The 14864-nt window shown below is 43.8% G+C and overlaps 1 protein-coding gene across 3 annotated transcripts in view; it reads left to right on the forward strand.

The window, feature by feature from the left end:
• The first annotated feature begins 2734 nt into the window (after positions 1-2734).
• shdb (Src homology 2 domain containing transforming protein D, b) overlaps positions 2735-14864 on the forward strand; it is a 28164-nt gene continuing 16034 nt past the window's right edge. Inside the window, exons 1-4 of one of the 3 annotated variants that reach the window (XM_086046744.1) lie at positions 2735-3107; positions 4434-4803; positions 8132-8282; positions 11768-11989. In XM_086046744.1, the coding sequence (XP_085902870.1) occupies positions 4471-4803; positions 8132-8282; positions 11768-11989 (706 nt within the window). In that variant the 5' untranslated portion in view covers positions 2735-3107; positions 4434-4470. Of the gene's footprint in view, positions 3108-3433; positions 3586-4433; positions 4804-8131; positions 8283-11767; positions 11990-14864 lie in introns of those variants that run through there. The other 2 variants (XM_086046742.1, XM_086046743.1) reach the window with 2 other exon arrangements.

Consider the following 14864-nt stretch of genomic DNA (forward strand, 5'->3'; position numbering starts at 1 on the left):
AGTAAGACAAAGCCATCAAATTCCAACGATGTGTAAAAAGAACTTTATGCCATACGTTTAGACAATGAAATATTGCTGTTTGCAGGGGGGAAACAACACCCAGAAGCGCGATGTTGAGAGAACACTTCAAAACCCAATTTATCCCTTCATAATGAGGAAGCTGTATTAATTTCCCTGAAATATTCCACGGTGCCTTGTTGTCTCTGTGTGATTCCATGCAATTGCTGGCGCCCATGCGACACTGTTTATTTTCAGATTCCTTTTTATTCCTGCCGTTCTCTGTGATTATCTCTCACTGTTTGAGATCCCCCTCCACCCCCCACACCCCCGTTTTCCGATTTTTCTTTCTCCACTCGTTCCCTTTGCATCATGATTTTCCATCTCCCTCCAGAGAGTTCTGAAGTTCTCTGGCCAAGTTGTATAAAGTACGCAAACGCATTATGGCAGTGATGGTCATGATGCAGGTGAAATGGGGAATGACCAAGTATGGAGTGTTATTACATTGCGAGATGATGGGACATCGATAATGGCACAGTCATGGGCTGGATTCTCACATTCTGTTTTACAATTTGTACGTGAGTGTGTGGTTGTGGTTATCAAGTCAGCGTCACATTTGTGAGGTTCAGAATTTGTATGTAGTTTGCATGTTCCTCCGGTATTTTCTTGGTACAGTCTGCAGTGTAGACTATCTTTCTCATAGGCTTGAATGCGAGTGTAAATGGTTGCTTGTCTATATGTGCGCCGAGGAGACATTTTGAGAAATAATCCGTTTTTATTTGATATAAAGACATTTTAAACTGATTTTTTTTTTATCAGAGATATCACACAAAACGTCCCCCAAAAAGTCTCTTTTTTTTTTCCCAACCCCAACATTTTTCAAAATTCTTGCCGCAATTGCATTCAAGTTGTAGTTTTCATTCCAACCAGACTCAGCATTGTGACAGACTGTCGTTTTTGGGAACTATTGTTACGAAACTGGCATTATGGAAGGGATTTTGCTCGATTTTGGAAGCCGCGCTCGAATGAATCCCAGCAAAAGTGTTCCATTGACCCCTACAATATTAATGTGTCATCTTATTTTCATTACATTACAGCATTGCTCCTTATGGAGCCTCTAGGGATTCATTGTGTTTTCCTTTTGGTTTGTAATGCATAAATGATTGCGTCCTTTGAGTCACAACTGATTTAAAGCGAATAGCAGAGACCCACAAAATACTGGATTAACCATCATAAACCCCCAGTGGCTTCAGATTCTCTTCCAAATGGTCTGGCTCATAACTTGAGCCAGGAAACCCTTCGACACTGTGAGTAAGCGGAGGAGATGTGAGGGGTCTGATGTTGATGGTTATCTTGTGTGGTGGAGGGTGTGTGTGCATTCGGATTCCAGTACAATGACCTCATCCTCTTTCCCGCCTGTAGGAGAAAGCGAGCTCATGAGTGCCATAAAGGAAAACGGCATTTACAGACTTTAATGGCTGTAGCACGTCCAATCCGCCCCGGTGGACAATGGAGACGAACGCATCTGTGAGAGGAGATTCAATATGTTGTCCAATCAGGATGTGCAGGCCTCAGCGCTTTTTTTTCCCATGGCCGATGAATGTTTGTGCTGCTGATTAAAGTTCAACCTTGCAGCCCTGATTGCTCCAAAACCAAGGCCAGATTCCCTCAAACGCATTGTAAAGCCTCTCTTAGAGGCTGACAAAAGACCATAACAAAAGATCTGGAATTTATTCTTGTTTGCCTTTTACGCAGGGCTGGGTGCATCTGGAAAGTTTTTCATGTTACAGTCAGTTTCTTATAGCCTCACTCCACAATGGAAATGAAAATTAAATTCATGCTTTCCTCATAATTCTACACAAAACAACACGATTAGCAGATGAAAGAGTTATTTGTGAAACGTTGGCAAATTTAGCACAAAAAAAATGAATATACCACATGTACCTTAAAGAAACACTTTGTCGTGTCAGTTTTTGTTGATTATGGCGGTGCCATGTGGACAAGAGCGGCAGTGTTTTGACAAAAGTCGCGTAGTCATGAAATCCTGAGCTCTCGATGGCATGCAAGTTGGACTGAATTACATTTCTATTTCCAGTGGCTGTGTGAAAGATGAATAGCGATGAGGTAATGAATCTAATAACCAAAACAATGCTTTTGTTTTTTTTTGTTTGTTTTGGGGCTTCTGCCATGACACCAGTAATAGCGCGTAGACCTGCGAATCGACTTCCGTCCTTCTTGCGAAAGAAGGAAATGAGTATGCCGTAACGAAATTCAGGACATTTGTATTTTTTTTTTTGTGTGGCAGGGTTGCTCCCATCCTCCTCAAAGTTACCGAGTGCCATTAAAAACGATACAGGCCCCCACAGGGCATGACAAAAGTCCCATTCAACTACTTGTAAGTCAATGTTTCATCAAAAGAGTTGTGAATTTTTTTTTATTTTTTATTAAGGCCGAATTCTTGCCCAGTGCTGCTTTAAATTGATCTTGTATATTCTGTTTCCTTAGCTTGTGCAAGTGGTCAACTCAAACAAAAGCATTTTGTGTTGGCAAGTGAAGATGATTCAGATTTGAATCAGCGGCCAATTTTTTATGAGCTGAGGAAAAAAGACCTCCAGTGATGTCATGGGGATAAATAATGCACATCCACGCAGCGTGTTCGTGCGAGCTGATTTCCCCTCTGTTTACTCCACCGCGTGTCCACGACCCCCCCCCCACCCCTGCGTGATATTTTTAGAGGAAACTCTCCATGTTTGCAGATATTTAAATGAATGAACGCTCCAGTGCGCGTGGAAGGCGGACGCAGTTAATAGGACGGAGTGAAGCACCTCCCTTTTAAACGCTTTGACTTTCTCTCTCTTTCTCTTTATCTGCGAGCTCCACGCACTCGCTCCCACTCACTTGGACCTTTGCCTTCGCCCCTCGTAGGATCACCGCTGGATTTATCGCCACCCCTCTGCTTCCACCCCGGATTATTGTTTTGGGATTTTTTTTCCCCCCTCTCTTTTGAATCAAAAAGCGTGGAAGTTGTTTCGTGGGTGGACACGAGGGAAGACGGAATGAAGCGTGCAAAGTGGCTGAGGGGCTGAACAACCAACAACGCACATTGGCCGGTGAGTCCATGTGCTTTGCTTTTTTTTGTTGTTGTTGTTGTTGTCAAGCTAATGTTTGTATCGCTGTTGTTAGCGTTGAAAGTTGAAACTCCCAAGTGCTTACTTTTAGCTTGCTTCCACCACAAACTCAGACCTGTTGGTTTAACTTGCCAGATCGCAATCCATTCATCTTGGCTGTCTTTGTTATTTATACATTTTAATGCTATTTTTTTTTTTTGGGGTGGGGGGGGGAGGTTGTCTGATTAGCATGTAAATATTACAACTGTGATCGCAGCCCTGCGGGCAAAGTTCACCTGGAAGATATGTTGTTGCCTAAAACAAAAGGAGTGTCTCTGCCCAGCTGTTCGAGTTTAGCCCGGTGTCCTTTTGACGGCATTCAGTCGAGCCACATTCCTTTTGAAGTCAGCAGTATTTCTTTGATTCCCTCAGTAAAAGTACTTTAAGTGGGAACACCTTATTCGTTAGGTGGTTTTATCGGGTAAGTTTATTGATTGACTGTAGCAGCTTCTGTAATTCAAAGCATTTGCCGTGATTAATTGAAACTTTTGACTATGTGCTTCCAAGCCGCAAATATTTTGCAGTGGTGGCCTTGCCTAACTTGTATTACATGTGATAAGAGCGTGAAAGCCGAACAAAAGATGCATACCAGCTGTGACATGTAGTTTGATATTTCATTTTACGTTGTTTTTTTTTAAGGGTTGTGTTTTGGTCCACGTTTTGACAGGCAGCACTTATTTTCACAGACAACTATTTATTGCTATTGTTTCTGTGGTAGTTGATTATGAACGGTGGGGGAAAAAATGCTGTTGTCTGATATCAGGACAGATAAAGCAAGGGGAAAAAAACATATTTTATTTGAATGTTATTGTCACTTTTGCTTTGTATAAACTGATGAGGGAGGTCGGGGAATTCAAATCGTAAATCTGATTTGGTGGAAAACAATCTTGTCTCTGATTGCACCTTAATGTATAGCAAATGGCATTTTGTTTGATACTTGTTCAACAAAACAATGAGGCTCCGATAATAAGGTCAGCTCAGGTGAGACACTTTTGAATGACATCACTATTTTTGGCGCATTTTTAGATGTCAAATAAGTTGATACAATTTGAACGTCATCTCAAGGAATTGGGACACACAAGCTATTAAGAACCCATTGCTCTCTATCCCGTGGCGCCCAGATGGGATATTAATGTATCGGATTGAATTGGTGTAGTTTCTACCTTGAGGGACAGAAATAGCACACCTATTTCTGATAAAAAATAAGCTCATAAAAAAAAAAAAACATAAAAATGTCATAACCTTTGTGTCTTTATTTGCCCCGTTCAGTCTTAAGCACCACGCCAAGCTTGGAAGCAGAGCCGCGATGGCCAAGTGGCTCAAAGACTACTTGAGTTTTGGCAGCAGGAAGGTACCCCCGCAGCCTCCCACGCCGGACTACACCGAGAGCGAGATCCTAAAAGCCTACCGCCTCCAGAGGGAACTGGACTTCGAAGATCCATACGAGGATTCGGAAAACAGGCCCAGGGCCGAATCGGGGACTTCGGAGCCCGCCACCCCCGTGTACGGCTCGCCTATGAAGTCCTCCAGCACGGATGTGAAATCCCCCAAACACAGACTCATCAAAGTGGACTCCCAGGACTTGGGGCGCAGCAAGATCCTGCTCAGTGCCATTTCTTTAGATGACCAGCAAGAACCCGTAAGCATGTCTCTGTAGGTTAAAGTTGTCAAACGGGCCACGTTGTAGTTTTGGTTACCCTTGGGGGGGTTTTGTTAGAATGGTGAAAGGCCATAGATGTATAATTGTCGGGTGTGTCATGGCACGCCAAATATGACCGTTTCGACATACCTGGGTTTTAAGTTGGCTCACGTTTGGTACAGTTGACAGATAAAAACGGCTCATCTTTCATGTAAATAGGAGCAGATTTGAAAAACATTTAAAACATGTTCCATGTGGGAGCATTAATAATCACCCCCATCACATTGCCTATCGTCACCCTCTTAAAATAATGCCTCGCGCCATTTTTTTTCAGTTTTTTCAGAAAACACGAAAAACTGAACCACGTATTAATAATTTCATTTCAGGAGTAAAATTGAATGATCTGTTTAACTAAGGGTGCAGACGATTTTACCAGAGGTGGGCAGCATCCTGAGATGTTTAATGCAAAAAAAAAAATAATAATAATGACTTGGGCTATTATTTTAAGAGGCTGACGATATTTGGGCCTTATTTTTCAAATTTTTAACGATAGGTTTTGAAGAGGGGTCGAACCGACCGCTGCGCAGTGATGATTAAAGCTTGAAGTCGATTACCAATCGGCAATCAATCACGTATTTGGGCATTGACGACACGGATGCCTCACTGAAATAAACAAGTGGACGGTTGTGCCTCAAGCGTGTGTAAATATTTTAATTAAAATGAGACCGGTAGCACGATTACTTGCAATATATGCAAGTCCATCCTCACATACAGCTAAAAAGGCTTCTGCTAACGCAGGCTGAATGTGATTGGATGGATGAGTTGGGGGGGTGGGGCCAATGCAAACGAGGACAGCAGGGATAGTGAGTTGTGAAGAGAAGTTGAGTCCGAATTGCGGTAAAGTTTCATAAAATGAAAATGGAGGCACGAATGTGGCCCACGGGCCTTGAATGTGTCACCTGTGCCGCAGGTGACGACGAATGAAGCTTGGGGGAGGATATGAACGAGAGGGAGGAGCGAAGGGGGCGCAAGCACTCTCCCAATTCACTCTTGCCCCATTTATTATCAGCGTGACAGTTTTATTGATTGTACTCGGTGGGCAAATGTGTGTCACAAATATGTTTGCATAAATTGTGGCCGCGTGCGCCGCACAGAGTATCTACCAGCGTGGGATGAGATAATAATTGATGGCTTGAGCAGCGCGTTGAATTAAAGGTGGTCGCCAGTCCCATGAGTTTAAACCTGACATAAATAATGAATCGGGTTTGGGTTTGCAAGCTGAGAGAACCCCACACGAGCACGTGTTGGGGGACTGTAGTGTGGATTGGGATATGTCGAGGACCGTGTTTCTATTTTGATGTTCTGCCAATGGGAAAAGTCACCGTTGCAGTGGTAGAGCTGAACAATTATAAAAAAAAAAAAAAAAAAAAAAAACGTATTGTTTTTTTCCCTCCGCATTTTTATGATCACAATTATTTTTTTGGATGAATGACTGTTGAATGCTGAACGTTTACCTATTAGCATTTTTTTAGTCTCTTTCTGAAACACCTAGTTGTGTTAAAATGGTGCCAAAGCCCTGCATGATAGGCAAGTAGTACATCGGTGTTGCTGATGCATCTTGACTGAGACTAGCTTTGTATGTCGGGGAGGAGCTAAGTTTAGCCTGGGTTGTTAGTGGAGGATGTTACGAGAGAAAACACAATCATCTGTAAGACGTTTATTTTCAAGGGCAATGCCAGAGATGATAGTTTGTGGCATACTTAACGTTTAAATTATTTAAAAAAAATCGAGGAAAGTGTCAGTTGCTCACTTTTGTGTTTTTTTTTTTTAAAGTTTGTTTTCGCAACAGGGCTCGATCCCTATGAAAAGGTTCAACCGTGTGTAAAAAGTAAACTCCCTCAAAGTTTTTACCTCAAGAAGTCGATGAGCAGTGCGAATTTCATTCGATAGCTTGTTCCCCTCATTAATTTCCCAGGATCTGTGGGAAAATCGGCACTCTAATTAACACAGCAGATTCCTGTACATCGATAGACGGCGCAATCAATGCGGGCGGGGGTTTTATTTTTAGGCTTTGCGTGCGTTAAGATGGGAATTGTCAGACAGGCACAGCCAAGCGTTTTGCCAACGAGTGCTGGTGTTTGAAGGATTGCACGTTTGTGTGTGTGTGGCCATATGGCTACCTCTGTAGCTGTCAGTGAGCCAGCGGACCCGCTGGTCCCTCTCCTGCATTAGAAGATGCTCCATGAATGCATTCGTTCTGTTGTCGGAGCCCCAAAAACATGACAAACACTTTCGTCTGCGGTCTCGCAGTCTTGTTCTGTCTTTCTTGTGGCAGCCGCGGCACAGGATATCGTTCAGGTTTTGAACCAGGAGCGCATTCGCGTTGCTGCTAAATATAACATTTGCCGCCCCTTGTGACACTCTAAATGGTGTTGCAAGTGAGTGTCACAATATTAGCATAAAAACAACAAACCGGCATCTACTTTGCATGCAAGCAATTCAGCGGGGATGCGGTTGCAGTTCTTTGTCTGGTAGCATTCATAAACAAAAGATATTTTATACTGTATTTAGCCTTTTTTTTTTTACTTATTAGTTACTTCATATGCACCGTGCTCCTGAAGTGTAACATTGCTTGAAAATTGTTTATTTATTAAAGTTTTTTTATAAAGAATATGTTCTATGCAGGCCCTCTAGTTGAAGCACAGCATTCTGATTAATATTGTGTTTGTGGAATATGAGTTAAACAACAAAATCAACTCGTTTTTAGCCATCTCCGGGGTCGGCCATTTTGTCACTTCTGTCGACTGAAAATGACATCACACACCCTCAGGTAACGACCAATCATAGCTCAGCTTCAGAAAACAGTTCAGCCGTGATTGGTTGTTATCTGAGCCCTGAGCAACTGTGATGTCATTTTCACTGGACAGAAGTGACAAAATGGCCGACCCCGGAGATGGCTAAAAACGGGTGGATTTTGCTGATGAACTCATATTTCATATCAATCACATGGCCTTGTTTCATATTCCTAAAAAATAAGTTTGGGTTGACTTCTGATTTTAATTTGTATTTTTTTTTTTTTGTACTAAATTCCCATGGGAGCACATTGATCAATTCGCCTCAAATCAAACAAAAAAAATCCACAAAAGGTTTGCAGTGTATGCTGAAATCATTTGATGTGTGATGGCAGTGGAAGACAGTTGAGTTGGGATCACTGTCCTAACTCGCTCTGTTTGTAGCTTTTAAAAAAAATTTTATTTATTGATTGTATCCAAGTCATTTAATTTATGCTTATGACTAAGTGTGTTTGGGATGTTCTTTTTCTTTTTAGGCAGTACCGTCTGCTCCACTGGCGGGGGACACGGATTATTCGGACCCCTTTGACGTCCGCTCGGACCATCGACCAGAAGCGGATGTACGACCGGTCCCCTCAGAAAACAATGGCTACATGGAACCTTATGAAGCCCAGCGAGTCATAACAGGTGAGAGGCGCGACCACTCACGTAAGTCATATGGGACTCTTTATCACTTCTATGGTAGATATTGTACATTAGGGGTCCCCAACCGTAGGGCCATGGATCATTTCGTAATGGGCCTCACAGGAATAATTAGTTCTCACAGAAATTCAACACTTTCAAAATGATTCATATCTCAGCCCCGGTAGCAGACTGAAAGATAATTCCAAAAAAGAATGAAAGAGTTTAGACATGTGTCTTTCACACAGGCAGAATTTATTATTATTTACTGTTTCAATCAAAGATGTAAAAAATAACGTGTCAGTGCAAGAGAAGCACTATTTTAATTTTTTTAAAAATCGAGCGGTAATTACCATCCTCTATTCTGTTTTTTTTTTCCAAGCTAAACTAATTACTACCAATCCAGCCACACATGTAAAATGAAAACAACTTGAAGTAAGCTAATAGGCTAATGAGAACAAACACTATAGAAAATGGACGAATGCATGAGAACTAGTCCAAAAACGACACAGCTAAAATCACACAGCAGTGACTTTTCAACAGAAATGTACATCATATCGTCATGTCGTCAGTAGTTTTCCAAAATAATTGTTATAATTCAGGTTCTATGTCGTCTGTAACCGTGAACTAATGTTTCAGGATAATATTCATACTGTTTTTTTTTTTTTATATGCTGCTGTTTACATTTGTAAAATAATAAACGCAAATTGCCATTCAAGATTTTTTTTTTTTTTTTCCTCAAGGCAATGAATGCTGTTGTGCATCGCGATTTCCTTTTCAGTCCACGCATCGCTCTGCGTCCCTTTGGAGTATTCCACCGCCGGCCTTCCCTCCTCCCTTGTGGTTTCTTCCCGCATCAGCTCACTCGCATCAACCGTTTTCCGTTTGTTTCTCCGCCTGTAACATCTCTGTCTTCCTCTTCCCAGCATCCCTTCCCTGCCCTGTCCCAATCATTTAGTGTAAAAAAGCTTCCGCCCTCCTCCTCCTCCTCCTCCTTTCCTTGTTGGTCTATCTGGCTTCATCTTGAGGGCTCTCCTCGGCCCCTAAGGGGTGTCTGGCTGTCTGGGTAATCTGTCTATTAGCAAATTATTGTCTTGCCCGCTCTGCGATGCGACTCTTTGGTGGTTGAATTCGCTGACAATCTCGGGTATTGAATGAACGTACACGTCTTTGGTTCTGCCGATGGGTCGTAATCTTTCCTTGCGGCAGCTGGATAGAGACAATGGCGCGAGATGAGAATCGCAAAGGCGATTGATTGGGTGGACGGACAAGGATTGTCTCAGCCTTGATGTGTGAGCTTTTGTCTGTTTTTTTTTTTTTGACAGCTTTTGTCGGACTGTCACTGAGATGTGAGGTCAGACTATGTGCGCAAAGAAGGAAGATGGTTTCTTTTAATAGTGTTCCAACGCGACACGTGGGATTGGTAGTTATTCGCTGTTGTTTTTTCTAATTGTACTTAATATGTCAACAGAGGTAAAAGCGTGCGTTTTTTCAATAATGCCAAATCTATGACATTATTTGTGATTGAAGAGTTGAAAATGAGTCCTCCCCGACACGCAAAGATGTTTTGTCGAGATGTGTCACTTCCTTGACATTAAGGAGGGAAATCAACCCAAACATATTTTTTTCAAGAATATGTTCCCAGCAGGCCCACTAGTTGAAACACGGCATTCTGATGAATATTGCGTTTGTGGTCCATATGAGTTAAGCAGCAAAATGCACCCGTTTTTAGCCATCTCAGGGGCGGCCATTTTGTCACTTCTGTCAACTGAAAATGACATCACAACTACTCAGGGCTCAGGTAACGACCAATCACCAGATCATCAGCTTCAGAAAACAGGTCAGCCGTGATTGGTCATTCACTGAGTAGTTGTGAATTCATTTTCAGTCGACATAGATGACAAAATGGCCGCCCCCTGAGATGGCCAAAAACGGGTGGATTAACTCTTATTCCACAAACGCAATATTCATCAGAATGCTTTGTTTCAACTAGTTGACTTGCATAGAACATATTGTTGAAAAAAATATGTTTGGATTGACTTCTCTTTTAAAAACTACCTTCCTATTAGCACGCTAACACGACACAACAATGCCACAAAAACTATATTTGGTACACACTCAAATGATGATCTCGTGGAAAGAGCATTTAATCTTTCCACCCGTCACTACAAGTTACCGGCATAGGTGGATGACGAAAGATACACACGAATGTGCCACGGCATCGTGGTCGGCCAGGTGTCCCGATACGTGTTTTCAAACCTGTGTGTGCTTCTCAGACGCCAACAGAGGCAAATGGGACCGGCATTCCAATTCTTTCGGTCTTAATTCTTGAATTGTTCTTACATGCCTCTTTATGTCTCGGCCTCCCTCGGTCCTCAGCCTCGCTCACCTTTCCGTCAGATGAACATTTTCTCTCCCCCCCCCCCCCGCTGCGCTGCTTGTGTTTCCCTCCATCACGCTTCCAATGAATTTCTCATTTTATTCCCGCTAAGGCCGTTTTCATCCCTCCGCCTTCATCTTCGCCGTCTCCCGGCGGCCTCGCTGACACCTCGGGTTCCCGGCGCAGGTATAGAGCAGCTTTCGGCGCCGCCGCGCTTCTGTCGCCGTGACTTAACATCAAACGCTGACAGATCCCCCACATGCGTGCTCAACAATCTCCCCTCCCTCACCCCTCCCCCGCTTTCGGCGCTCCTCGTCCTCCTCCTCCTCCTCTTACCCTTCTGTTATTGCCTTGCTCCTCTGCTCTCCCTCCATTTTCCTTCTTCTTCACAGCCTCGGGGCCTTTCCCCAGGGCCTCCATTTGGTCGCCATGGTGACTAACAGCCAGCCCGATGGTCGCGTCTTGGTGTGATGTGAAGGTTGAAGTTTCCCACCGCCTTTCACCATCAAACGGTTCTGTTTCATCCATTTTTTTTTTTTTTTTTGCACAATAGATGCCGACACTTTTTCCAATTTTTTCCTGCCACCTGTTCTTAAGAGAGTCCATTTTTGAGGTCATCAGATAAAAAGCGCCATTAGTGCTTCCTTTTCCTGGCTCCTGTTGATGAGATGCAGGAATCTGATTAACTTCCCCCGCTTGCGTCAATAATCCATTTTATCCCGAGGCCATATTTGACTCCAAGAAATATTCCTCAGTAGGGACCTACTGAGAAAGTGATGAGAATTTTTCACGGGGGAACAAGGGCGCCGTTGTGAGCGGCGCTCGGTGGCTGCAGGGGGTTCTCGCTGACGAGTGGAAGGGGCGGGCCCGTCTGCTTTTATGCTACTCGGAATCGGAGCCCCAAAGCCTTGTTAAGCCGCGATATGAGATTCTGAGCCCCGCCGCAAGCTGCGCAAACAGAATTTCTTTTAATTCTAGTCATGTCAGCGCTCAACAGGCGCCCTGGGTACCAAACAATGCCGGTGTGAATATTATTGCGGCTGTGATCTTCAGCACGCGCCGACTTGAGTCGTTTTTTAAATTTTTTTTTTGTGTGTGTCTGCTTTGATAGAACTGCAGCGCGGCCCGGCAGGAGGACGGTCACGGGGCGGGTTGCAGCTCTACGACACCCCTTACGAAGACGGGCGAGGGCAACGTCCGGGCTTCACATTTGGAGACGCTCAGGAGGAGTGCAAGGAGGGCAGCAGGCTGCCGCAAGACGACGAGAGGCCGGCGGACGAGTATGACCAACCCTGGGAATGGAAGAAAGATCACATCTCCAAAGCTTTTGCAGGTACGATTCTGGAATGTTAACTCATTCACTGCCAGGCATTTTCCGACCCTCTTCTACCCTAACGTTTGAAAAAAAAACTGAAAAAAATAGTAATCATTTCCTGGGATTGAATGGCTGCAACTGTGAAAAGACGAATACATTCGTCAATGGCAGTGAATGAGTTAAACCTAACACAGGAAAAGCAAAACACAGAAACTGCAACTCGAAGGAATTACAAATGATTCGGGCCCCTGAACTTGTGATCAGAATGGACTTGATCGGGTCCGAAAATTCCGAACGAGGTGTGTACATGAAGCAGTTTTATTCCGATTAGGCATATAACCCAAATAAATGCGTCCATTTAAATGTAGCCAATGTCTCGGTTAATCAACGGAAGAAATGTGTTGCAATGTCCACCCGTAGTTGCGATGCTCCTATAAAAGACAATCATCCATCATCCCGAAGAATCAAAACAACAACTCAATAGCGACTCAAGCGTAACGATCTCCAAATCGTTTTCATCATGGGAATGTTCCATAGAATTGGAAATTAGAGATTGTTTTGTGTGAGCAGTAAAGCCAACTTTCATAATGAGCACTTTTCAATGGCTGAACGCTGCCGGGGGCGGGGGGTGTTTGGAGAAAAGTCTGTTATACCACACGGGCAAATTCTTTTCTAATTGTCCTTGTCTTGTAAAGCGAATTTTCTGTCTTCACCACGTAGCGACTACAAATGCTTGATGCAAGAACTGGAGACCAGTGTGACCCTCACCGTCTCAGCCCTCTCAAATGACACATCCGTCTTCCTTTATTCCCTTTCAACAACTCTGAGTGAATATTGATTTCCCTCTCTTTACACACAAAGTCCGAAAGTCACAGCGACCTTCGGGTCGATGTTCTGCCATGAAATGTGGACATTTAAGCATAACGTTCATTTCTAATTGAATTTGTTGTCATTTATGACCATTTTGTCGGAATGCGAAAGCGGAATCCAGTCCGTCCGAGTAGATCAGTGCTCGCCGCGAGAGGCCAAGCCGGCTTAATTGAGCCGCATCTTTCAAGTCAGCAAGGTCAAGGTGATGGGATAATAAATCAACCGTGCCTCGTTGGCGCTCGCCTGCGTTCCCGCTACGCTGAGTGTGTGTGAGAGCCTCCCACCCCTCACCTAATTACATGTCTACATGTGCATGACCGAGCCAGTTTTAATGCGAGTCGCAGCGAGAGCAACTGCGGCACCGTTGGTGCTAAAATCACTTTGCCAGAAGGAAAAAATAGAAACAATGACCTATTTAAAAATATGGGGTTATCAAGCTATATTCATCGTTGCGCCGCCGTTATATTGACGATTTTTTTTTTTCTTTGAGCATTTTTTTTTTTTTTTTAACATTCACTGCTAGACATTTTCAGACCCTCTTTTACCCTAATGTTTGGAAAAAAAATGTGAAAAAAATATATAAATAAATTCCTGGGATTGAATGGCTGGACTGTGAAAAGACAAATAAATTCGTCAATGGCAGTGAATGAGTTAATCTGTTTTTACAGTGTACTTTTTGACTGCCATGCTTCGCTTATTGGAAAAGAGAGTCACTGATGCGCTTTTTAGCCATTTATTGTCCGAATACAGAACACAGAAACTATAAGCGCACTCATGCAGCATCTGCTGTTGGCCACAGCTCACGCCAAGATACTCGCCGACATCACACGTCGCTCCTCACATCTTAGGCTCGCCATACACCAATCGACATGGCTGAACCCGACTGCAGTTGTCAAGAAGCCAATTACCATGGCCGCATATAGTCTCTGTCCACGCATCTCCAATTTTGAAAACTTTTATTTTAAAATTTACACATTAATGCGATGCCCGTAACGCGGAAACACCATTCATGTAAAAATAAGAAAAAAAAAAAAAAATGGAGATAAGTGTTTCTCACAGGACAACGACGATATATTAGGGGTGTAGCAAAAGCCGATTTGAATCGGAAAATTGGTTTCGATTTGACAAACCGAATCGAGTAGTTACATTTCTAAATCGTTTTACCCTTGAATTGTTCCACTCCCCATCTACCGTAACACGTCTCAAATCTTTTATGAGATATGTACACCAGATATAAATAATTTTTCTTTTTTTTTTTTTTTTTCTTTTTCAATCATCATTTGTTTTCGAGCAAGCCAGCACGAGCATCTCATTTTTTCAGGGAAAAAAAAAATCAAACTAACAAAAGAAGTTGATGGACCAAACAAAACGAGAGGTCACCATGTCACCGTTTGCGGTTTTGACGTTTCTGATAATTCCACTCTCGGCGCGACGCTAAATGCGAGAACGTGGCAGCAAATTAAAAATGGCCGCGCGCCTCCTTCACATCACACGCAGCGCACAGCCCAGCGCAGGGAAAATGCTTGCTCCGCTGCCGTGCTTTTGACCTCCTGTCGTTGCCACTTAGCGTCCTTTGCATTGCGCGCCGGCATGTTGCTTTTTTGTCACACACCAACGCGCGCGACTCTAAACAAACAAAGCCTATTTTCCATCCGAGCCCTTAATCCGGCTACGGAGCTATTCTGCGTGCGCGGGGGAAAACGGCTGGCGGATGGCAAAGGAAGAGGCGGGAAAAGGATGGAGCGGGCGGAGGAGAGGTGTGAAGGAAAAGGGCAGCGAGATATGCGCAGGCAAGGTTAGGTAAAAAGGAGTGTGTGAAGAGGCGGATAACAGCCGGGGGGGCTGTGCTGAGGTGCGGAGGGAAATCGGAGCCGCGGCGGCTGCCTCCATCAGTCATCCTAACGCATGAGCGCGCTGTCTTTCTCGCGCGCCGTGCTGACAAGGCTGTCGCCATTGCCCTCCTTCCCAGCAGATGTGACACATTCCCTCGGATAACCTGCTGTGGGAAGTGAAGGGGGTGCAG

The sequence above is a fragment of the Filicampus tigris genome, chromosome 12 (assembly GCF_054856515.1).
Source record: "Filicampus tigris isolate MCC_2025a chromosome 12, RoL_Ftig_1.0, whole genome shotgun sequence".
In the NCBI taxonomy this organism is placed as follows: Eukaryota; Metazoa; Chordata; class Actinopteri; order Syngnathiformes; family Syngnathidae; genus Filicampus; species Filicampus tigris.